Source organism: Triturus cristatus, chromosome 11, assembly GCF_964204655.1.
Source record: "Triturus cristatus chromosome 11, aTriCri1.1, whole genome shotgun sequence".
Taxonomy (NCBI): domain Eukaryota; kingdom Metazoa; phylum Chordata; class Amphibia; order Caudata; family Salamandridae; genus Triturus; species Triturus cristatus.
The window spans coordinates 241,665,072-241,691,586 of record NC_140594.1 but is presented as its reverse complement, the minus strand read 5'-3'; the positions used below and the strand labels follow the sequence as shown (position 1 = coordinate 241,691,586).

Sequence of the window (26,515 nt, the reverse complement as noted above, 5' to 3'; positions counted from 1 at the left end):
CTGGACGTTAGACAGCAACATGTATAAGCGATGTTTTGATATTATTAAACACTATGAGATTTATTATCAGCTTTTTATTGCAATACAGTACGATTTTAAATGCTTTTTAAAAGCTTTTAAAAGGGATGATTTAATGGTTTTAAATATATATTTAACCAAGTGTTTTATGTAAACCATAAATCAAGATTCCTGCTGATTGGAAAGTATTTTTCTATGTCTACAAGACTGACGAATAAATAATTGATGCACATGTCATGGGCGTTATAGTTAGCTGGACTTTTCACTCGTACAAAACCATTGAAATTCCCCCGTTGTAGTTAGTTCAGCTAACTATAACTCGCGCGCCCGCAATGCACTGCTGATGACGTCACATATTACATCACTCATGACATGGTCAGTGACATCACTCATGACATCACTGATGACATCTAAAATGACATCACTAATGACATCACTGATGACATCATCCTTGTGATAGGGTGGCAGACCTCCTCTTCCCCTAATATAACCTTTGATACACACATTCAAAAATAGAAACTACAATATTCAAAACAATGGACATTCCAATACCAGTTACAACAACATATTCAGTAATTCTAAGATCCACATACACATACACTCATTCACCAACAGTCCTATACAGTCACTCATACATGTACTCACTCATCATATATACTCAAACACCTATACATCCTGTTACACAACGCCACTCATCCATAGAGTTACTCACACACATAGTCACTCATGCTAATAAAGAATCAAACATCCATTTACTTGCATATACAGTTATACACTCGCCACCACACTTACTTATACAGAAACTTACACATACTTAGTCTTTTAAACAATCACTTATAGAAACACATACTTATTCATACAGGAACTCTTTCAATCTCTCACTCTCACATATACTCACTTATATACACCAATAGTCACATATACTAGTTTAAAACATATGTAGTTACTCATAAAGACACTATTGAGACAGTCTATCAATCACTAACACACCCATGCACACAATCATCCACCCATACAGTCCTGCACACATGCTGTCTTCAACACATACAAACAGTGAGTCACTCATTCATGCACCTATGCACTACGTTATACCCCCCACCGAACCATACAGACACTCAGACACTCCTACTGATACTCAAAAAACCAACTAATAACCTATATAAACACTCATGTAGCTACTCACCAACCCATGCAGCCACTTATACACAAAGTGAGAGACTGATACAGATATTTACACATTTAAACATTACTCACTAAGCCATGTATTAACTAAGATACACTTAATCAGTCAGTTATACAATCAATTTTTCAAAAACAAATCATCCATTTAGACACTTATATACCCATTTATTCTTCCATCGATCTTGAGATATACATATATAAAACATATGTAATTTTCAGAAAGACACACATTCACTGGATGATGTCATCAGTGATGTCATTTGAGATGTCATCAGTGATGTCATGAGTGATGTAATATGTGATGTCATGAGTGATGTCACTGACCATGTCATGAGTGATGTAATATGTGACGTCATCAGCAGTGCATTGCGGGCGCGCGAGTTATAGTTAGCTGAACTATCTATAACGGGGGAATTTCAATGGTTTTGTACGAGTGAAAAGTCCAACAAGCTATAACACCCCTGAAACCTATGGTTTATTCAGTGAATTTCTAAGGTTTTTTAAATGCTAATTCCTAACTATAACGTGCCTGAAACCTATGTTTTTTCAGTGAAAAAATATATATATATATATATATATATATATATATATACATATTTATTATCTACTGGCGGTCGCCAGTAGATAGTTATAGTTACAACCTAGTTTCCATAGGAAATCTCAAAATTCTATTTTGAATAACTTTGGCGCCGGTTGACGAATCCTCGCGAAATTTTCAAAACTAATGGGGCGCTCCGTTCAGCTCCTACCCTGAAAGTCTCGGGGTGATTCGTCAAGCGGGGGCCGAGAAAAAAGGGGGGTCCCAAAACGCGTTTTCCCCATGCATTTTTCCATTGGACCTTTAGTCGCAGCTACAGCCCGAACGGCTGAACAGAATTACTTGGAATTTGGCAGAGAGGTAGCCATAAGGTCAAGGAAGTGCCTTTTGCAGGTCTGGTGTAAATCTGTTCAGTATTTCCTGAGAAAATAGCATTTAAAAGCATATCCATATCTATAAGCGCGCACCGTGCGCGCACCGTGCGAGCACCCTAACGTGCGCGAGCGTAATTCTGATTGGTGGTTACATGTTAGTCAACGTTCGAGTCGGTCGAAATCAGGAAGTGTCGGCCGCCATTTTGTTTGTTTTCAGTGCGAGAGTGAAAAAGGAAGGTGGCGAACGTGAAAAGGGGGCAGGGTAGAGAGTTCCTGACCCCCTAGCAATCCTCTGCTGATGACGTCAGATATTACATCACTGATGACATATGTGTTTTTCTGAAAAAAAAATATTTGTAATATGTGTATAGCTAAAAATTAATGGAAGAAGACATGGGTAAATAAGTGTCTAAATACAGTGATGTAATATCTGACGTCATCAGCAGAGGATTGCGGTCGCGTGAGTTATAGTTGCCTGCACTAACTATAACGGGGGAATTTCATTGGTTTTTCATGAGTGAAATGTCCTACTAACTATAACATGTGTGAAACCTATGGGTTTTTAAGTGAATTTGCAAAGTTTTTTAAATGCTAATTCCTAACTATAACGTGTGTGAAACCTATGGTTTTTTCAGTGAATTTGTACGTTTTTTTAAATGCTAAGTTATGTATTTTTTTCTTTATTTTTTTTTAATTTTTTTGCCGTGCGCGCACGTTACGCGTAGTCGCTGAATCGTTACGCAAAGTTCGCAGAATTTTTCCGTTTACGCCGTGCGCGTACGCTACGCGCATTCGGCGACTTTTCGAAAAAAAATTACAATTAAGTTTTGCCCTTGGGGGTCCTTCTGGGACCCCCTGACAAAGGCTAGGGGGTCAGGAACTGTCCACCCTGCCCCCTTTTCACGTTCTCCACCTTTGTTTTTCACCCCCTCAGACTGCGAGAGACAAAATGGCGGCCGACACTTCCTGGTTTCGACCGATTCGAATGTTTACTAAGATCTAACAACCAATCAGAATCGCGCTCGTGCACGGCAGCGTGTGCGTACGGCAAGCTTACGGTACGCGCTCGGAGCGCGCCTATAGATATATATATTGATTTAAATGCTATTTTCTCAGGAAATACTGAACAGATTTACACGAGACCTTCAAAAGGCACATCCCTGACCTGAGGGCTACCTCTCTGCCAAATTTCAAGTAATTCTGTTCAGCCGTTCGGGCTGCAGCTCGGACTAAAGGTCCTATGGAAAAATGCATGGGGAAAAAGCGTTTTGGGACCCCCCCTTTTTCTCAGCCCCCGCTTGACGAATCCCCCCGAGACTTTCAGGGAAGGAGCGGAGCGCCCCACCTATTTTGAGAATTTTGCGAGGATTCGTCAATCGGCGCCAAAGTTATTCCAAATAGAATGTTGCGGTTTTCCTATGGAAACACGGTCCTAACTATAACTATCTACTGGCGACCGCCAGTAGATAATATATATATATATATGTTTATATTGAAACCAATGTGCCCTTGCGCATAGGAGCGCACACGACTACTCCCAACCATACGGTTTTCTTTAGCAGCCCCCTTCTTTGCACCTCATTATTTTGCTATTGCCGCCGACGCGTTTCAGGGCCACCGCCCCTTCCTCATGGGCTCAAAAAGAATACTTGAAACACTCGCTGCTTCTGGATCCGGTCACTTTTATTTCCGGCATTTACATAGCAACAGCCCCTAGTGGGCATTTGCATAGTGCAGTTCGTTTTTGAACAGAATGATGGGACACGAAGTCCCGCAGCGGTTTCATTTTTTATAGTAAGTGTTCTCTTTGTCTTTCATTCTCAATTATTACCTTAGTAGGCTGTGGTGCAAAGAAGCAGACTCATTCTGCTTTAGGTGAAGTGCTGATCCACAGCTGATGTGCAACCAGGCAGCCTCGCAGCTGGTCTATTTCCTTTTCCAACCGCGATGGTCACTTTTATTTCCGGCATTTACATAGCAACAGCCCCTAGTGGGCATTTGCATAGTGCAGTTTGTTTTTGAACAGAATGATGGGACACAAAGTTCTCTTTGTATTTCATTATCAGCCATGGGGAGCTGCACCATCGCGGTTGGAAGCTCTATATGAGCAGAGCCCTCTCTCAGGCTAATGCCCTGCATAGATTTTATAAAATATATTAGAGACGCCACTTTGGGCATGTCCAGTCTGTTTACAAGGTTAAAACCCCTTCCTCTTTGTGTTATGCCTGTAAGGTTCTGGACATGAGTTACAAGCTTACTTTTGAAGGGACGTAGGTTGCATTTTCCGACAAATTTGTAGTTTGAATACTCTGGCAGCCCCCATTTGTTGCGCCTGGAGTTTGATTTAGTTTTCGCTTATGCCTTTCCTTGGCAGCTGTATTTAGAAGGAGAAACTCTCTTCTGTGGGGGAGGAGGGCACACTGAGGGCAGCTTTGAGGGTCAAACGTTTTAGCCATTGAAAGAACCTAGGTCCTTTCAGCGAGCCGATGAACTGTGTGGGCGTAACTTGACTATCGATTCTTTTATGCCCAAGTCTGCCCTAAAGATTCTTATAAATGACTCAGTGTCCAAAATGAGCTTGGCGAGAGCTATTACCCTAAGCCTATCAAAACCGCCTAATCAGGTGGTGTCTGGGAGCACTCTAGGAAATAAAACTCAGTCTTATTTAGTATGGAATTTGCCCCATGGGATCAGAAGCCTGAATTTGCTCCCTTTGAGTGATTGCGGGCATTTGGGACAAAATCCAGAAAAAGGATAGAAGATGTGAGCTGTGCCCGCTTTATATTCAGGATCTTAACCATGTGCTGTTTGTGTGCTCCTTATGTTTTTAATGCCTATGTTTAATACATTCAGCTTCCACTCCTCCTCGGAGGCCTTTACTGTCCATATCACAATTGATTGGCTTAAATCACTGTGTGCTTCCACTTTGCGCAGTGCAACGGTTTTCAAAACTTTTTTGTGGCACTTTATCATTTGACATAAATATTCTTTTCTGTTTAGTATGTCGATTGCGATGTATAATTCAAACTACTCCTTTAAGGCTTTCTATGTGGAAGGAACAACTGTTAACATATATATCAATTACTCAGATTTCCTGGCACTGTGGGGTTGCATGCAATGTATTGGTGAGACCAATGCATTGCATGCAACCCCACAGTGCTAGGAAACCTGGATAGATGACACAATCGTGGGTAGACGAGACAGTGACGTATGTGACAATTAGGAAGACAACGGAGGGAGCAGGTTAGTGGATAAGATAGAGTGGAGGTGGAACAAGATGTGACAGTGTCTAAGGAGCAATGGGGCAGTAGAGGAAGAGCCAAGGAAGTGGCCATCAGGAGCACTTTCAAGGGGAATGAGTGGTGAGGAGGCAGTGGATGGTGACATGAGGGGAGACGGAGTAGTAGGAGAGCAGACCAAGCAATCCGGCATTTGCATTGGATGGGGGAACAAAAAAGTGAATGGAGAAATAGAGAAGGCTATGCATGCTCCTTCCACCTGGCTGCCGCTGCTCGCAGCCTTCCTTACTCCCCTCAATCGGCTGTCTTTTTTTCTCTCCTTCAGCTTCCTCTTTTCCTCTCTCTACTACTGTCTATAGTCTCTCCCCTCCCCCAGGTGTCTTTAATTTCTTCTGTCCCCACTCGCTGTCTTTCTTCTCTTCCTCCCAGCTGTCTGCAATCTTCCCTTTACATCTCCCTTTCCTCCCAGCTCTCTTTTCGATGGCTGTCTTTACTTTTCCCTTCACAGAGCTATAGTCTCTTCCTAGGGCTGCCCCCTCTCACCAACCTCACTCGCCTTAGGGCTGTCTTTTCTCTCCCTCCCTGTTCTGAGTTTCCTTGCTCCTGTTCTCCGAAGTTGTTTTTTCCTCTTCTAAACTTACAAGCGGGGCCCTTTTCTGTTTTTCCAAAGTTCTTAGCATATTGTTCTTTAATTTTTTTTATGCACTTCTAAGCAATTCATATGTTCTGTTTCTGTTGTAGGATGAAGAGTGATCAGTCCTGTTGGATTTTAGCGAAAACACATGGCCGTAGCCACGACTCAAGTATTTTTCAAGACTAAGGAAAGTTTGACTTGAGAGAAACAAGATTTTGTGAATTTAGCTGACACTCACACACTAAAACATCCTGGAGTCCATCTAAAAGAGAGGACCATTGCGTACTGCATTCAATATGAACGACTCTGTCAGTACAACTGCAGACGAAACACAATCTCTGTATGTGATTGTCTGGTATGCACAAATTAAATAAACCTTCCATGGATAAATAAAAAGGAGGTGCTGCATAATTCCCTGTAAAGAAAGAAGGCTGAAGAAATGGCCAGTCCGATTCCATCCGAACCGACTTTATCTTCTTGGTAAGTAACATTTCTTGAATCTACACCAGAAGAAACATTTATTCAGAAGTCTGTGTTAAACTGTAATTTTCCTTCTTAAAATAGCAAATTGCAACTCTAAGTTATGACAAAGTAGCAGAAAAGAAATGCAAAACAGAGTCTATTGTATTTGGTTATTGAATGGTTTAGAAAGTGGGGCTTAATCTACCTGAAAACCATAAAGGAACATTTAGAGGGTAGAGTAGTGCAGGTGGTGGTGGGAAAGATAGGGTTTGTTTCCGGTCACATGGATGATTTTCAGGTGCATAGGTAGGCACTGATAAGAATGTGTGTCTCCCACATTTTCTGATGGAGTCAAATTGCGAGACTAGGATGGCTGCATTTCCTTTGTCCCAAGAAGACTTTTGCTTTATCTGAATGTTATTGCAGGGTCAATCCACCATAGTATGTGGACATACTTCAGATGTGTCTGTATGAGGAATACTTCCAAAACACAGAGCATCCGGTAAATGTTTGTCTCTACCATTCTTGTAAGCATGGGCTTGTGGACATATTGACTCAGTCTTTGCTCAGTCTATAGAGTAGGCAAGTATTATGTGAGCTGAGTTAGAGCTTCACATTTCTTTGTAAATCTTGGAACAAATCTTCCATAATAATTACCACAAAGGTTCTGGAAGCATTGGCACTCCATCATTATGTTTGTTTTTGACTAACTCGAATTGCTTCTACTTTGCAGTGACCAATAGCGGTTTCTTCTGCTGATAAAATATGCCCAATACTACTTTAGTAGCAATCCAATTATATTTTGAGCTATTGGTACTTCAGCAATTCTAGAACCTTTAATGATTTGTTGTGAATACTTCATGAAGTCTGCCAAATACTATGATATTGCGATTCCGCGGAGTAGCTATCAATGGCACAGCATGTGCAGTGGCACAGGGGCCCATTATTTTAAAGGGCCCCATGCATCCCAATTATGACTGTCTTTTGTTATCTAGTTTCTTTTCTTTCATTAAGACCCATAGCACCTATCCTAGATATAGCACCTCTATAGATAATGTTAATTAAATTTAATATAGCGCTCGACTCACCCCGAGGGGTATCTCCGCATTCAGTGCAAAATAGACATACTTCAAGCAGTTTTCTGAATTTATTATATTCAGTAAAGGACATGTAGAGGTAAACAGTTCCAGTAGACCGGAGCCAAGTAAGAAAAGGCTCTGCCACACATCTAATCGGATGGATATGGGGTAAGCTCAGCAATGCTTTGTCCATGGATGTTAGATTTCTGGTAGGTGAATAACGTTTAAGTTTCTGCCAAAGATATCTGAGGCCTTTACCCCTTAAAGAGTTGTAGTTGATGCAGCAGATTTTAAAAGTACTCCTCTGCCTTACCAGTAACCAGTGTAAGGATTTCAACAATGGGGCCGAAGGGGCACCTGACGGAAGGTTGAAAACAAGCCTGGCCACAGTATTTTGCACTACTTGTAATTTAGTCAATAGAGCCCTGTTTTCTGTGGCCATTAATGTCAATGGTGTCATATGCTGATGACACCCAATTGGTGATTGCCTACTCTAAGAAGAACAACGTCAATTTACGCAGATTCAGGGAAGACCTGGTAGAGGTGGCAGACTGGATGGCTAACAATTACCTGCAACTAAACACCAGCAAATCGGAGGTGTTGTTATTTGGAAAAGACCGGAATCTATGGTCTGATCACTGTTGGCCAGACAGTCTTAAGCCAGCCCCTGTGCCCAAAGAAGCAGTCAAAAACCTTGGTTTCTGGATTGATAGTGGGCTGACGTTCGATACGCAAGCCAAAGCTGTGGCTGGGACTTGTTTTGGCCTACTGCGCGGCTTGAAGCCAATATTGGGCTTCTTTCCCCCTAGAGCTCGTCAGACCATCATCCAGGCTACAATACTGTCTAGACTGGATTACGGAAATGCATTATATCTCGGGGCTATCAAATCTTGTACCCTGTGTTTGCAGAGGACCCAGAATGCTAGTGGCACTCCCGAGATCTGCGTCGGTCGCCCACATCTTACCCAAATTACATTGGTTGCCTGTTGAGAAACGAATTCAATTTAAAACTCTGTGTCGCACATAAAATTCTTACTCAACAGGCTCCTTTGAGACTGACTAAGCTACTCCAACCTTATATGCCTCGGCGATCCCTTAGATCGTCCAATCAGCTGCTGGCTATTGTCCCCCGGGTTGTGAGAGCAAAAGCCGGGGGGCGTTCATTTCGTTGTCTTGCGGCGTTACTCTGGAACCGGCTTCCTCTTTCTATTAGAGAGATCCAGACTCATTTAACCTTCCGCAAGGCGATCAAGACCTGGCTTTACCCTTCCGTTGCATAACGCCCTCCTGACATACCACTCTCCCGTGTCTCTGATCGCGCTGGGACGCCCCATTGCTGGGGCAGCTATGCGCGTTACAAGTCTGCTAAATAAATAAATAAATTAAAGCATTACCGTAGTCCAGTCTACTGACTACTAAAGCCTGGGCTATCATTCTTCTAGCTGAGATGGGAACGTAAGGAAAGGCTCTACGTAATCGGCGCCTGGTGTGAACACAGACATCAGTGGTAGCCAAGATCTGTTCTTTCATAGACAGCGCTTGGTCTAATTTTACACTGTGATTTTTCAGTCTCTCCCGGGATCTGGACTGCACCCAGATGAGGGGGCCACTACTCATCATACTAAAGTATAATTGCCTTGCTGAACAGCATGATCTCAGTCATCGAAGGAAGTATGTAGGGATGACAAAACTGGCGAGATTGGCGTTAGTTGGCAATTATGTGTCATCATGACGAGATGGATTGAGGGGACATTGGCCCTTTGATGGTGCAAAGAAATCAGAAATGCCGATGCGTCATCGCATTGGGACAACAATTGCTCCTCCATTAGATGGTTTAAATCACCCCATGACTGTGTATTGTGATTTTGGGCTTTACGCACTGAGGAGGCATCACGCCGAAATGCGTATGCGAAAAATAAAGCCCCTTGAAATGGGACCCCGTGAGTGCACCGACGTTTGTTTGCTGATATATGTGCCCCAAGTCTGGCACCAGTTCTTTCATTTTCTTTATCCCTCTGACCCCTATGGGTGCAAAAGGTTTTGTTGTGGTGTTGGTGGGAGGGATGATGTTTTAAGGTGCCGGTCTCTTCAAGGCACAGGCAAACTCTTGTGCAGCATAGCTAAAAGCCAAAGCCAATAGATTCCAAAAGCGAGACCTATTGACTGTCCCAATGCTTGTTACCACTGGAAATGTTTAAAGTTAGTCTTATTGTTTAAGTGGAGAATTGTTTTTATTGCTTCACTCGATTGCTTTTGGTTTCAGTAACTACTCTCTACTTATGTTATTTGCATTACCTAGACAACTGACAATATCAATTTACACATTGATAATTACTTAGGATTATAATAATTTTTTAAAGGAACAGAGAATGAACAACAAGAACATGTACTAATGCAGCAATTCAAAAAATCTCAAGTATATATAAACAGTCACAGGACGCTATTTAAATTGTTGCAATGGAAGTGCTAAATTAGGATCCAGTCACTGCCACGGTTTTGGTTTGGATGGTGACTTAAGAAGGTGAAGAAGTTTAGCAGCACTATTTGACCACCTTAGAGCTACATGGTTGCTTGTCGCAGGACCTTTCAAAGCATATGCTGTGTGTTTGCCTTAGAATATAGCAGCATTTGTTGATGTATCTAAAGTAAATAGTAGAACTTTACAAAATAACCTATACAAACCACAATAACAACACAATTAAAAAATAAACCAAGCACTACAAAAGGCAAAGCAAAATGCAACCTCAGTACAACACAACAAAATCATGTTGCAATAAAGCAGCATGAAAACCGAACAACACAATTAACAACAGAACAAATCCCTGCACAAAAAATGTGTAGAATCGTTCTTGTCTCACATTACCACCTGCAGAATTTTACTTCATTGCTACTGTAGTAAAAAGTGTTGGGGAACAAGCACCACTTCATTCACTTCCCATCAAACACATGAAATGGTGCCAGTTAGAAATGTTTAGTGATCTGACCCATAAGCTTTCTACTGGTCAGCAGGGTTTAGACATTTAGACTGTTGTAGATGCAGAGTGCAAGTGCATGCAGTTGAAATATGGCAGTAGCATACTCCTCACGTCCTCTGCTGTGTGTCCTGCAAGGACATATTACATATGCTTAGCAGTCATATAACCATTAATGCATCTTATTTAATTGGACTTTGGCATCGAAGCAGTATGTATTGTTAAGGGATTAAATATTTTAGCCCCAAGACCTGTTATATGTGCAACAGGGTTGTTTTGTGACTTTGAAGCTAATTAAATCCACCATTTCAGCTAAGCAAATGTCCCTGATATCTGGTCCACTTAGTTTCCTACAGTGCATTCCCATTATATCGACCACCATTTCAGTGATGAACATCACCCTGACAAAACTATCACTTTGACGTGACCATTAAACTAGCATCCATTACTTTGACTTTATACCAGCAGGTTTCTAGGGATTAAGTTGGAGTAAATTTGTAAAAATTGGCAGATTGCGGTAGAGGCAATGTTGATGTATCCCTACCCCCTCCCCCCCATGTTAATGTGATGGCGTGCAGCTGTAATTGTTGTCAACCTGATGACATTTCGCTCTTTCTGCTTGTTTTTTGCCACTTTTTGTTTTGTGCTAAAGATGTTGTTGAATGTACAAGTGCGTATATCTTTGTTGGTAGTGGGAACGGTAATTTACCAGTTCATACAAATCTTTTAGTGAAACATGATCTTACAAACTACATTTTAATCGGAAGTTAATGGAATATTTAGAAGAAATTTTGATCATACTTGTAAAATTGCCCACCAAGCCTCAATTTCTTTCTTTCTCACTGTTTCACGCAGCCTACAATGTGCAGTCTCTTCAGGTTTTTGAATTCTGTGTTGGATAGCAGCTGTGGTTTGATTTTAATACTTATTGTATGACAGCATTGTTAAGAACTATTGTGTCTATGACTTTTAAAACGCTTGTCAAATTTATTTTTATAGGTTGAATTATTTTTTCCTTTATGATGGCTCTAAGGTGATAAGCGAAGGGGATCCTACACGGGCTGGCATCAGTTACTTCTATCCAACTCAGGTAAACTCATTTTGGATTAAAACAATATTGTACCATTTTCCCTTTAAGGCCAGAACAAATTTAACTGGTGTTATCCAGATCTGGCTAATCTTAAAAGCAGATATTTATATTAGATTGGGGCACATTGTCATAAACCACTAGGTCTACGCCATTCTTCACTTGTAATTGAAATGTAGAAGTACACAACGCTGCCATTTGATGATGTGGCAAGGCTATGGATAAGGGTGGAACTCCGAATGGGGATCCAAATCTCACCTTTTTGTGTATTTCGAGTGTAAGTCGATCAGTCCTACATTACTACAAATGTTATGACAAAATAACTATCCAGTAATTAACTTGAATCTAAAGTGTGATGCATTTGTTGAGCCATATTTAAGTATTCTTCTTCTGATATATCTCTTTCTAACCTATAAGTTAACCTTCCTTTACCTCTTCTTTCCTATATTTCGAAGACTACTTACCTTTCATTGTGTGCACCCAGGCCACACCTCTCCTAACTCATGCCTTTCCCTTCCCATCCCAGCCTTCATCTCTCCTAGCCCTCACCTCTCTGAACACTCTTCTCCCTACCCGTACTCCTTTTTGCCCAAACGTCTCCTGACCCATTCTTGTCCCTGCCCTTACCTCCCCATGCTCCGACTTTTCACACCCTGCACAAAATGTACACCTTTCCCAGCCCACACCTTTCTCTGCTGGAACTCTCTATGCCCACACCTTTCCCTGCTTGCAAGTCTCCCAGTCCGCATCATTCCCTGCCCATACCTCTCAGACAATACCTCTCTCAACTGCTCATCTCTCTGCATGTACATTCTCAGATCTTTTCCTCTCCACACCTTTTGATGCCTGTATTTCTTTGTGTCCACACCTCTCCCTACCTGTAGTTCTCCTTGCTTCTACTTATTCCTGGTCAGTTCTCTCTCGGAGCACACAGCGGCCCGTTTATATTTTTATTTTCTTGTATCTTATCTGAAAATATTTATTATTTAGATCTCAACATTGGTAAAGCCAATAGGTCTGACTTATACCAGAAAAACAAGCCAGACCTATTGGCTTTGCTCGTGCTTGTTAAAATGTGTTGCGGTAGCAAACTACCAAGAAGGCCAGTTGTAGAAAACTGTATAATATACAGTCAATACCTAATACATCGCCACCTTTTTTTTTTTTCTTACTGTTTAGGTCTAACTTTAATGCTTAGTCTTCTGATGTCCCTGCCTAGCTCAGATTTGCTGTTCCTTGAAATATTTGTTCTTCCGGTATTGTACATTACAGCATGGACCGCTGTCCTGCTCTTAAGTCCACACTATATAGAAAAATAAAATATTAAAGTAAATGCTACATTTTTTAATGAAGTTTTCAAAATCCATTGGGGATCTGATTCAATCGTTATCACTGATGAAGAGTTTTTTCCTTTCCCAGGCATGTCTAAACTTGTACTTTATTGTTAACTGTAATATGTACTTGCAGACTCCCATTGATGAGCAGGAACTGTTATGCGGACAGATAGCAGGGGTTGCATGTTGCATTGCTGAAATATCAAGTTCTCCTCCTGATCTTTTGAGGTTGAGAAGATTAAAATTTGCAATAAAGCAGGACAGAGATTACCTTTGGGTAAGTGAATTGTTCAGAATAATGAAACAGTAGTACATTTGTGTAAATGATTTATCTGCAGTGGAAAAAATCCGAACCTTTGTATGTGTATTGAGTAAATATCAGTCTTTATATGCAGTTTTGGAAATATTTTTGCTAAACTCAATAAGATATTCTTCAAAGCACAGCTTCCACACACACAGTATGATTTTTATAAGTACTTGATAAGAACATGTCTCTTCTATTTGGCTGTGCTGCTTTCCAGTTTCTAGGGGAGGCTCAACAGCGCATCTGAGCCCATATCCGATGTTATGAACAGAAAATAGCTCTGCGTACTACAGTGAGAGGGAACCGTGGCTCCACTCTGATATTAGTTCACCTGAGTTTAGCTTTTGATATGGCAAAGGCTATATTTCCTACAAAGAGAATACTCCCTTTCCATTCAGCAGTGATCATGTTTATTCAGCTCTGTGAGACAGTAGCAGAATGGCTGGCAAGAGAATTCTCACCAACCCCCATAAAGTATCAAGTCAAGCTATTGTGTTACAGTGAGATAAGGCTTAGCCATTAGATCACACACATTCCAGTGTGATGCTGTTAAAGAAAGTCTCCTAGATTATTAGATCTTTACGGTGCTTGTTCTTTTTTTGGCAGCAGCACAAATGGGAGGAGAGCAGTCTTTCAGAACATATTGCTGCTTTCCAGTTCCAGCCCCCAGGGGCGGTGCCTCCGTTTGTTGCGTTGCCCCACTCATATTTTTGCCCCCTGTTCCCCCAATGAAATATAAACTATTAGACATTGACAAATATTTTAAAATCCATTAGCCGCGGGGCAGTGGCAGCATGTATTATATTGCGTGCCTGAGGCGGGTCTTCAATCCTGTGCCGGCCTGAGGGGTTGGAGCTAAAAAATTGACACTGCCAGTCACAGGCAGCACATGGGCCTAAATGCGCATGTCGGGTTGGATGGCTTCCTTTCTCCGGCCAGCCAGACTTGCGCACTATGCCTAGCCTCTCACTGTCCTCAATGCCGGATTAGTGAGCCGGGGGTGACTCAAAGCCACAGCCTCCGGTCTCCGTAATGAGCGGTAAGATTCCTCACCACAACCAATCCTGGCGCTGCTGCAACAGCAGATGCAGCGTCAGGGTTGGCTGAGAGAGACGTGGTAGTGTTGTCACTAGGGGCCTTTGGAGCAATGGGCTCGTGGCATGAGGCAGCGCAGGGTTAGGAGGAGGCTCTCTCTCTTCCCAGGCCTTTTCTTGCAGATGCAGCATGAAGAGAGAGAGAGAGGCCGCAGGCATTGGTTAATAATGCTACCGTCATGGCACGAATTTGAAAAGTGCTGAGTTCAGTTTCCCGCAAAAGGTACGCTAAATTAAATTAGTGTGTCTGTGTACTGCGTGACAAATAATACCATAAGTGCTTTCAGCATCAGCACACATTATCGTCCGTTTTGATCGAATTCCCCATTGCCAAAGATTTCAACTAACCACGGAAGTGTATAATCTTCAGGCCGCATATGCACCAAAAACCCTCGGTGGCGCGACATACCGTTTTTGCAGAGGCCGCCGTTCTCCCCCGAAGGGGGGGAGAGGCTCAGAGGCCGGCGCCATAACCCACGCCGCGCCAAAAGGTGGTGGGGAAACCGGTCCTGGGCGCCTACGGCGACCGGAAGCGTCAGTTGGTAGCCCCGCCCGGCCTCAGGCCAGCCTAGTGGCGACTAACCCCCCCCCCCCCCGTCCAATGGGGGGGCGATGCTAGATACAAACCCCCCAATGGGGATGCGTTACCCGGGCGGGCGGGAAACGCAAGGAACACAAGGGGGGAATATAAGCAACCGTTCTCCCAAGTAGCTCCTAACTTCGTGGAGCGGGGAGAGCGGCGCACCGGCGAGAATTCTTGGAAGAAGGACGAAGTGCTGCTTGGACGAAGGACGAAGTGCTGCCAAAAAATACCCGGGTCGTCAAGCAAGCGAAGGTCAAGTGGTTTATCCAGATGCGCCCCTCTCCAAGTCTGTGCATCGAGAGCCCCGGTGTGAAGACCCCGACCTGGCATTGATCGCCTGGCGGAGACACTCTCGATAAGGATCCGTTTTTTCGGGTCGTTGCCCGTGGGGTAGGCCCGCCTCATACCGAGTAAAGGCAGACAGGACCGGTTTACCCAGGCGCCCCTCTTCAAATCTGAGCGGCGTGGAGCAGCTCCGGTGGCGACCCCGTCCCGGCTTTGGATCCCGGGCAAGGACGCTCCCGCTCCCCACGGCAGAGAATAGTTTAATGAGGCCAGCTCGAAGCCTCGTTCACGACTACTACTGAAACCGAGGGCTAAGGCACTCCGGTACAAGGCTCGACGCTTGGGGACGCTCGTCAACCACCGGAACTGCCGGAGCACGTACCGAGGACCAGCCGGGTCCAGGACATCGCAGCGACGGTACCGGTGCCCCCGGGCCATCCAGAGACGTCGTGTGCCGCCCGCAACCGCCAGAGCATTACGGCCGAGAGCCGCTTCTGTCCCCGTGATCGCAAGGAGTATTCAGTGTCTCCGGGTATCGGCGCATGCGCGCCAGTCGCTGGTGCGCGCAGCAGATCCCGAGGCCTCCGGGGGCGGTGCGAGTGGGTCGCAAGTGCGGCAATTAAGTTCAAAGAGACAGAGGAAATTAAAGGAGAACCGGCACAGTCAGGATACCCCGATCTAGGGGGAGCGAACAAGCACAACCGGCCCAGTGCTTAAAGGCAGAGAGAGGAAAAAGCGTCATTTGGTGCATCAGAGGGCGGCAGCACCCCGCCAACGATGGCAGAAGGGCAACCGGAAGAGATCACAAAGCTCCTGAAACGCATCAGGGAGGCAGCGGCGGTCCATGGCAATGAGTGGCTGCAGCCACATTTGGGCCAGGACGGAGGCGACAGAATAGAAGCCCAAGGAAGGGATGAAGCTGGCCCATCATCGCCCAAGAAACAGAAGACGGCGGCACCCGGGCAGGCTCAGAGGAAGGTCCCGAGGAAGAAGCCGCAAAGGAGGAACCCGCCAACAGGGGGCGCACCAACAGGTGACAGCAGTGGAGGCCCCAGCAGAGCACCAGGCGGTGAGCATATAACGACCATTGTACAAGAATGTTTAAAATCAATGGCGCCGCTATTGCTTAAGGGCCTAGGGCAGGGGGCCGGGGAGACAGGGGCGCAGTGCGCAGATGACACTACAGGCTTGCCATGGCATTTGATAGACCCCGGTTGGGTGCGGCAGGCGAGATTACATGGACAAGGAGGGCAGAGTGGCCAGGGCAATTCAGGGTCCCCTCTAGCGGCATGGGGGTACAAGGGCAGCGTAAGCGGCCCAACGAGCGATGCACCGGCGGCAGAGGGCTATACCAGGCCATCCCCTGGCCCTGCGTCCCTGACCACAAGAGCCACTGGCTTAGCAAGCCTTATCCCTGTGGCGGTCAAAGAAAGGATATGGCGCAAGGAGTTTATAGACATTTTTTCCTTGCTAGAGGTACAGATGGAAGGGTTGGACCTCACAACTTGTGATAGGAAAGAGGAAGACAAGAGGGAGAAGCATGGCGCTAGAAAGGAGCGAAACTTTGACAATTGGTTGGACGCGTTTAGAATTATGGCGTGCATCATAGTAGAAAAGTTCCCGCGCTGTGATTATGGCTATACGAGTCCAATATTCATTGGGCTCAGAGACAATTCCCAGGCGACGCATGGTTGGAATATGACAAAGGTTTTAGGCTGAAGATCCAAAGGCATCCAGAGATGGAATGGAACGAGGAGGACGTATCTGGGTTCATACACAAAATGCTAGTGGCAAAGGAGGTGAAGGCCTGGGAAAGAATGAACAGTCCTTTCGGAGCTCCTTCAAAGGGAAGGGGAAGGCATTTCATAGGCCCAAGTCCAACATGGGAAAACCACCCTCGTCTAATGGCCCCCCAGCAATTTGCTGGAGGTTTGATGCCGGGGAATGCACGTGGGGTGCAGCATGCAAGTTCCTGCACGCATGTTCCAATTGCGGGGGTGGGCACCCGTCATCTGGGTGTCGAGGCAAGCAAGAGCAGAAGAGGGACAAAAAGGACAAGAAAAGGAAGCACTAAGGTGGCAGTGCGGGGTTTGGGCGATTGCCAGCTAGCCAGATCCCCAATTAACGTACATCAGCTGCGCAGGTTAGCGAACAGATACCCCAACAGAGCAGACGCAGTGACACTGGTAAAAGGTTTTGAGGGAGGTTTTGTGATACCATTTACTGGCCCACTGCCCCTGGGAGGGGCAGAGAACTTGAAAGCCACAAGGCAGCACCCGGGAGTAGTAACCAAGAAACTGGAGAAGGAGAAGTCCTTAGGTAATATAGAGGGCCCCCTACCACCGCACCTGCAAAGAGGCCTGGTAATTTCCCCACTGGGGGTCGTTCCCAAGAAGGAGCCGGGGCAATTCAGGCTCATACACCATCTCTCGTTCCCCGAGGGGTCGTCAGTAAACGACGGTTTAAGCGCAGAGGCTTGCTCTGTGAGCTATGCATCAGTGGACGACGCAATTGACATGGTGAAGGCTGCAGGGCGGGGGGCACTCATGGCCAAGGCAGACATTGAGTCCGCTTTTCGTCTGTTTCCTGTCCACCCCTCCAGCTTTCATTTGTTGGGTTTCCAGTGGGAAGGGGACCTGTATATTGATAAAGCCATGCCTATGGGCTGCGCCATATCATGTGCATACTTCGAACTGTTCGCCACCTTTGTAGAATGGGCTCTACACATCAGACACCCGAAAGGGGGGAAACTCCATTACCTGGATGATTTCATGTTTACAGGCCCTCCCCAGTCACCAATCTGCGGGAGCGCATTGGCAGCGTTTGAAGACCTGGCAGGGGCTTTGGGGGATCCCCCTGGCACCGGATAAAACTGTGGGCCCCTCCACAAAACTCACATTCTTAGGCATAGAGCTGGACTCAGTGTCAGGTACAGCCAGGCTCCCTGAAGACAAAGTAGAGGATTTCAGGGCGGAGGTACGAGGTCTGTGCGGCCGGAACAAAGCAACGCTCAGGGAGCTACAGAGGCTAATTGGGAAGCTCAACTTCGCAGCCAGGGTCATACCAGTGGGTAGGGTTTTTGCAAGGCGCCTCACACATCTGACCTCAGGCCTCACACACCAGCATCATCACGTAAAGCTTGGAATGGGGGTCAAGCTAGACCTACTGATGTGGGACAAGTTCCTCACGGACTTTAATGGCATCCTCATATGGAGGGAGGGCTGGGTAACAGCCAAGCAGATAGCCCTATTTACGGATGCAGCGGGTAGCACAGGATTCGGGGCAATTCTCGGCAAGAGGGGGTGTGCTAGTCGGTGGCCAGAGAAATGGAATAGAATGGGTATCACAGACAACATAACATTTCTGGAGCTATTTCCCATTATAGTGGCACTGACTATATGGAAACATGAGCTAAAAGACATGAAGCTGACACTGTGGTCTGACAACAAGGGGGTGGTGCAGGCCATTAACAAGGGGGCGGCAAGGTGCCCCAACATCCTAAGACTAATGCGTCAGTTGGTTAAATTGCAGCTGGAAGGGAACCTGGATGTGAAGGCCCGCCATGTCCCGGGGGTGGACAACACGGTAGCAGACGCCTTGTCCAGGTCACAGATGGACCGTTTCAGGGAATTGGCACCTGGGGCAGACGAAAACATGACGCCTTTCCCAGCGCACCTGTGGGACCTGGGGGGGTAGATCTATCCATATTGGTGAATCAGGCCCTCACGCCCGAGGCAGCTAGACGCTACAAGAAATACGCCTTAACAGTGATGGAGATAGGTGGCATACGATCCCTGACTGACAGGGACGGGACAAGAAGGGCGGTGGAGCGATTTATACAGTGGGCATTCACCAACAAAAAGACTAGGTCCTGGGCGCAGGCCCACCTGGCAGCCATGGCCCATTATGCAAAAATCCATACGGGGGAGGACCCAACGGCATCCTTGTACATCAAGGCAGCCATGAAAGGGTGGAGGCGGGCTGAAGAGAAGAAGGTTGATGGCAGGAGGCCCATAGATTTTGAGAAACTTGGCAAGCTGTTGGAGGCCTTGGCGTGGTGTACAAAGGATAATTTTGAGCTCCTCCTGTTTCAAGCGGCTTTCTCCATAGCATTCTTTGGTGCTTTCCTCATTAGCGAACTAGTGGCCACCAGGAGGCAGGGGCCGGCGGAGCTGTGCATCCAGGCTGAGGACGTCAGACCCGGGGCAGCTTCGGTGGAAATCATGCTACGAAGGTCAAAAACGGACCAGGCGGGAAGGGGCGCAGTGGTGCAGTTGAGATGCATCCAGGGCAACAAGTCATGCGCGGTATGCTGCTTGCGCAGATATATGGAGGCTCGCCCAGCAGGCGGGGGGGGCACTGTTCAAACATCATGACGGAAGTAACCTGAGCAGATTTCAATTTACGGCTCTGATGCACCAGGCCCTTGCCAAAGCGGGGCTGCCCCTGAGAGCATTCGCTCCTCACTCGTTCAGGATCGGCGCAGCAACAGCGGCGTCACAACACGGAATGCCAGAGGCTAGAATTCAGGAAATGGGCCGGTGGCGGTCCAGGGCATACAAAACATACATCAGGCCACAGCTGCTTTAGACCCCACAGGGAAAGGTCGGTGCCACTCACTTTGGGATGCCGCACGGCAGGGTGAGTGGGCACAGCATGCCACCTTGGGATGCCGCACGGCAGGGTGTCACAAAAAAAAAGAGATACCGCTGGCTGCTAAGATGACTGTCTGATATGCAATCCCTTGTTCAACAGGAGAGCGCCCTCGGCTGGTGTGGGTAGTGGGCCATTCATTTGTTGCCAGGATGTGAACTTGGTGGCGGCAGACGGGCCACAAGCTGGCAGGCAAGCCCAGAGGCACATGTATCCGGTGGCTGGGACAACCAGGGATGAAATGGAGCCAGCTGACGACGACACTTAGAAACCTGCTGGCAGATGCAGCCTGGCACCCAGACATACTGATCATCCACCTCGGGGGCAATGACTTGACCAGCATGGGAAAGAAAGCCTTAAGTCACGCCATCCAGGAGGACCTCACAAGGGCATCTGCATTTTTCAGGGGCACAACCATCATATGGTCCGAGATGATCAGCAGGGGGCAATGGAGGGGTGCGGAATCGCATAGAGCAGTCGAAAATACTAGAAGGAAACTGAACATCGCTATGCACAAATTTTGCAGCACCAACGGCATGGAGTCCATCAGACACGGTCTGATCCACCCTGGGCGCCAAGAACTGTATGGCCACGACGGGGTCCATCTATCAGAGGAAGGGATGAAGGTTTTCTGGGACAACCTATGGGGCGCTATGGGGAGGAGCCGCAAGAAGACGTGAGCCTCCCTGCGGCGTGGCGGAAAACTGTACGATGGTTGGCTAAGGAGACACACCGACAGGGCGGTGTGTAGGAGGAGGGCCGCTCACCTTGGGATGCCGCACGGCAGGGTGATGTGGCCTGGCCAACAAAGGGGGGTAGCAAACGGAGACGGCGCTCGCGGCCCAGACCCGGCCTGTCGGCAGGGCACAAAAGGTAGCGAGTTGTGGGCCTAACTCCGGTGAGAAAAAGCTACCCCTCCCTACACGCAGAGAGCGTGGGTGACCAGCCAAATGGTGGTCCCGGTGATAACAGGACAAAAGAGGACTACCAAGGACTAACAACAGAACTGGTTGGGGGGTCATTTACGAACTGGATGTACAACAAACTACGAATGGGGGGGCAGTTCGCAAATAACCCAATGTGACCGAGGTCATGCCAATATGTGTGTAACCATAATAAAATCTGCGGCCAACAACGACCACAAAAGTACAATCCTTGTTGGCTAAGTTTCTTGGGTCGCCAGTGGGGCAGGGGCTGGATAATAAGTTCCACCGGTTAGGCGCAGTGCGAGGGTTATTGTCTTTGCAATTCTCATTAGAAAGACAAAAACAGTATTTGGCGCCGACAGGAGTTTAAACATTCTTTTTTGCGCGGATTTAGTTTTGCGGTGCCGGGCATTCGTCTGTCTTGCTGCATCCAGCATTTGCTTCCAATCATTCGCTGGAAATGGAGAACAGTGTTCTCTTCAATCTCCTTTGAGTGTTACAAAAATAAAACAGAACTCGAACGGGTCGCACCCAGGTTAGGATGTTGTTTTCCACACTCTGTGACAGAGTGAGACCGAATGTGTCTGATCTCTGTGAAATGCGTTGTGGTCATGTGTGTGTGAATGTTTGTGTTCACTTGTATGTGTGCACGAGAACTGCGATACACAACAAATGGCCGGAGCACTGCCAAGCTGGCGCTAATTTATTGAGGACACCGAAATGGCCCCATTGCCAAAGACTTCAGATTGCGTTGCAGGCAGCCAACTAACTATATAGAGCCGGCGCCGAGACTTGAATAGCTTTCCCCCTCCCACCAATCTCAAGTTCTCCTTGTGTGCTGTTCTGCCCTCTCAGGTATGATGACAGGCAAAGTTTGCTTGCACCCTGAGCTTCGGTCACAGGCTGCTCCCCGACTCATGGTGTATACGCCGTTTCCTTTCACCTAATCAGTGTTTCATTGTGCAGAAATATCATATTTCTTCAGTGTCCACAGCGCAAATTTTGTTTACTTGACAGTCAGGGAGTACAGGCGAGCTCAGAAAGGAGATGCCAGGAGGAGAGCAGACAATCCCAGGAAGGAGAGGGCAGCGGACTAAAGCAGGAGTGTCCAGCGTCCGAATGAGCACTGGGGTAGAGGAGGACAGACTGTTAGATGGGATAGGTGATGGGGACCGTTGGGAATATAATATGCTGCCTGTCATGAAATCATCTGCAACCTAGTAGAACATCTCTAAAAAGTGCTTTATAAATTAATTTTTTTGCACCATGTTCTAGAGCACAGACTGCATCTGATGCAGGTTGCACCTGCATGGGAATTCACCTTGCTCTATTCGGGCTACTTTTTATACTACATATTAACTCTAGTGTTTTCCTCTAGACCTAGTCTGTCCCTCCTAAATTTGGATGATGGATTCTGGCAAGTTTTAGGTGTTTTAGTTGTTTGCCACAGAGCAAAAGTTCTCTGAACCACTCCTCACTCCCCACATCGCCTGTTCCATAGACCTGAGGAAAAAAAAACATGGGATTGCTACTTCACTCGTTTAAATTTCATTTTTAGGTGGAGCCTAGCAGCGCGCATGCGCTGCTCTGCGAGGCTTCTTGTAGCTACTCCGTGTGGGTTTGACTCCTCCCACACATTTGATTGGCTTTTGCGTGTGTCTTTCAAGAATGAAAGCACGCAAATGGCTAAAGGTGGGTGCATGTCCCACCTCTTCTGAAAAAGGTTCACTCCCACGGCGTTTTGCCGGCGGGAGCGAGCAGCGGCGCGCCGGGCGGCTGCTGCAATGCCTCCTGGTCTCACCTGCACCACTCCCCCTTATCTCCTTATCTCCCTGTGCCTGCCCACAGTCTCGTTTCAGTCTCGTAAAAACATTTAATCTCCCCCTGCCTAAAAAAAATAATTACTGTGACCTTGTGTAATGTAATTTTCCTCGCATGAATACTGTGCTGTCATCATGGTCGAAGGTCAGGCTAGCAGCCCCAAACCAGCCAGCCTAGCTCAGGAAACCTGACTGAGGTGTGGCGAAAGCCCGCTTAGCCCAACAGTCTGGTCTGAGGTGAGATACAGTACTAATTTTTAAGCAATGCGCTACCTAGAACTTTCAGTGCGCTAATCCTCGATCTCCTTTTCCGAGCACACACAAGCACCTGACAAACGAAAGTGAAACTGGGTGCTACATGGCAAAATACTTATAAGGTCTCAAAGGCGAGACCTATTGGCTATGCCTATGCTTGTTTGTATTCTGCAGCGTTTATGCAATATATTCTTCTTTGATATGGGAAAATATTTATTTCTAATCCTGTCATAAGGCAAGGGTGATGCTATCACCTTAGTGTAAGTAACACGGAAGTAAAACTGACAGATTTGAAATTGTATCCCGGGTTGGCAGAGGGTGTTGTTACCATCAGAGAACAAGTGTTTGCAGTTAACAAATGCCATGCTCTCTCAGTCTGAGTCCAAGCAAAGCAGCTTCCTTCTGTCATGATTGTGTGGTGAGGCCATTAATGCCACAAAAGGGGTACAGTTATTTGTAATGATGAATGCACTGTTTAGCAATATATCCCATGTCAGACACTGTCAGTATATTGAATACACGTCAGACGGTTCAAGTTTAATCAGTCTCTGAGCCAGAACTACTTCATGGTGAAAGTGCCATAAAATGTCACTTCACTTTTTCAAGAGTTGCTGGACACCAAAAATGCTTTCAAGTGCATTGTCTCCACCATCACTGTCTGAACAATTCAAATGTTGTAGCCCTACAGAGCTCATGACAGAAAGCTTTCTACTGCTCTAATCACAGAAGCAATGTCTTCAGTTGTTTTAAAGGGACTGCTGCGCCCTTTCTGTCCCCTTTTCTTTCTCACCATTATTAGTGCAGCTCGTGGTGTAATCGGCTTGAGTGCAGATTTTCAGAGATGCTTGAGTTTAGGGCATTTCTTTGGTGACTGCTGAGTTGTGGTGTGTGCAGTTTTTGTCTGACAGAGAGGTGCGTGTGTGAGTACAGGGAAAGGGATGTCTGTATTGCAGGCTGGGGAGTCTTGGAAAGCTAAGAGATTTCATTTGAATGAATGCTTCCAAAGGTGCCTAGCATTTGTCCAAACTGGTGACCTCTTTATCCTTTGTAAATTTGTAAATTAATGGTTTTATTTCTGGGAAATCATAAATTGTGAGCTGGAATGTGTTCCTCCCAGGTGATAGATGCGTGCTGAAGTGTGTAGAGGGAAAATGGAAGAAGTGGTCTGAATTTTAGATGGGAGCATTCACATTTGAAGCAACTTAATTGTTAATTGACAATTATAAACCTACAAAAGGCAAATTCTGTTGTTCAAATGTGAATGTCACCATCTTGTATCCAAGACCAGCTTTTCATTTTTCAGGGCTGTGTAGCATTGTGCATGTTTACTTTCCCTCTACACACTCCAGCAGGACTACATTCCAGCTCCACATCTATGATTCAACAGCAATAATGATCTTCATTCTCTAGACGCTGGTCATAGCTAATCATTCTTTGCTGGGGCACATCTGCTCTTAATGGCAAGTTTTGCACTGTGGTGGTGATCTGACAGTCCGTGTTTATTTATAGCTGTGAAGTCTGCAGATTGCCTATGTGTGACATTTCCATAGTTTCAGTGTACTTATGTTTTTGATGTGTTTAAATATTTCAACAGTACTCGATCAGAATTGCTATATAAATATTCTCCCTTTCTCAAATTTGCATTGAAATGTACAATTTGCTACTGTTTTTTTCAAAATTTTCTTTGGTGAAGAAGAAACAGCACCCGTTCTGTTTGCTGTGCTTCTGCGCTTTGCACGCTTGCAACGCAACACTAATACCCAACATTTACGCCTCACCATTTTCAGATGTCACCAGCTGCCACTGCTAGCACCTACCCCTTCCCTTTTCATCATTAACTTTAGAGTGAAATTGTGTGTTTCAGGTCAATATGGGGTGCCCAGGGCTAAGCTAATCTACTTTCATTTTTACATGCTTGAACATGGCACTCATTGAGAGAATGGTGTTTATTATGTTTTCTTCTTTTTAATTTCTAAAATACGTTGATTTGATTGCAGGTGTTCAATGTAATGCGATATGTTGCCCTGTACCTTACCTGCCCTGAGGATTATGGGGAAAAAAGTTCATCGTATCCTCTTGTGCTTCGATCTTTCACAAACACATGTTACTTTCCAGACCCTTAGTTATGCGGCAGCAGAGACGGGGGGCAACAGCAATCCAGCAAACATTTCTGTGATTAGTCCACATGCCTGTCCTGATCCTCCCCCATTTCTTGTACGGAGTACCTGCTGGTAGGAGTGCTGTCTCCACTGCAGAAATGCAAGCACCATCCTCCATTTTCCACCACTAATGCTGTACTGCTATGACTACAATATTACCTTGAATTAATGTTAAGTGTATGAAAGGCACTCTATTTAAGAAAAATTTTTTTTAGGAATAATTTTTGGGGTGCTTCCGTGAAGGGGCTGACTGTCTGGGCAGACCCTGAAGTGAATATGTGATAGTGCAAGGAAAAGACTCTTGCTACGGAGCAACTTTCCCAGAATGCAAATGCTTATTTTTAGGTCTACTTCACTTAAATAATCAACCTGGTTTTTTATATCTGATAGTTTTCATAAACAATTATATTTCACAAACGTTGTCGTTCACAATTGAATGAGTTTTACAAAACAACATTTAATTATTGTTCAAATCACAATAATGCTTCGTTCATTACAATTTATACATAATTTATACATAGGTCAAGACTTTAATCATTTCCGTGCTCGCCCAATGCATTTCGGGCCGTATGATGGCCCTTCTTCAGGGGCAGATCTACAAAATGAAATCATAAACAATAAATCCAACAATATTTATTTTTCCATTGGTGCAGACAACAACTCTAATATATCAAGTAAAAACATACTATATGCAGCTGTACCATATTGTCTCATCATCACGTTACGTACTTGAAACTAATAACGATAATAAGTTATTGCAATCAGAACAACCTACTAGGAAAGATACCATTATGAAACCCAGTCACCCTGAGTGATAAAATAACATACTCAAACGTTCGTGTATGTGGGAAAAGAACTGAGGCTTAGCGTACCTGTTGACCATGTATGAATGACTCTCTGTGAGCAAAGAGAAAAATGAAAAATGCCAATGCTTAAAAAAGACTCTTAAAGTTTTGATGTAGCCAGACTCAAAATGGACAATAATCCTCGTGCACTAACCTGAAATTACTGACCACCTTTATAGACAAATGTCCCCACTAGGTCGATCAGGCTCAAAACAGAGTGCTGAAAGAATCGAAATGAACCGATTAGTATCCGAGACTCTCACATCTATACCTCTATATATTCTCCAGATCGCCCAACGAGCTCTCGCTCACCTGTTCCACAACTTCTTGAACGTAAACACAACCAAAACCGCACAGGAACCCAGCTCGTCTGTTGAATCAATGCATATCATCCGCGTCTACCATATATGGAGCAACGGTCACTGACACGGAAAGGGGACTAAACTTGTCAACTAAGAAGGTTTAAACACGCGCCATCTTGGAATGGCGTTTCACCTCAGGAGCTATAGGTACCGATGATAACCTCGCGTAATTCTACCAATGTCAATAAAAGACAAACCATCTGGTTTCAATCTTGAAAAAAATCATTCGAAAGCTGAAAACTTTGTAAATAACCTAAATGACAAGTTGAAAAAAACGAAAAAAGTGAATTATAGAACAAGAAAGAAAAGA

The 26,515-nt window shown here is 45.4% G+C and overlaps 1 protein-coding gene across 3 annotated transcripts in view; it reads left to right on the top strand.

Moving 5' to 3' along the window:
- HPS4 (HPS4 biogenesis of lysosomal organelles complex 3 subunit 2) overlaps positions 1 to 26,515 on the top strand; it is a 431,024-nt gene that overhangs the window by 50,950 nt on the left and 353,559 nt on the right. For all 3 annotated transcript variants that reach the window (XM_085635656.1, XM_085635655.1, XM_085635658.1), the window contains exons 2-4: positions 6,093 to 6,465; positions 11,498 to 11,588; positions 13,053 to 13,196. In XM_085635656.1, the coding sequence (XP_085491782.1) occupies positions 6,425 to 6,465; positions 11,498 to 11,588; positions 13,053 to 13,196 (276 nt within the window). In that variant the 5' untranslated portion in view covers positions 6,093 to 6,424. The remainder of the gene's footprint in view (positions 1 to 6,092; positions 6,466 to 11,497; positions 11,589 to 13,052; positions 13,197 to 26,515) is intronic.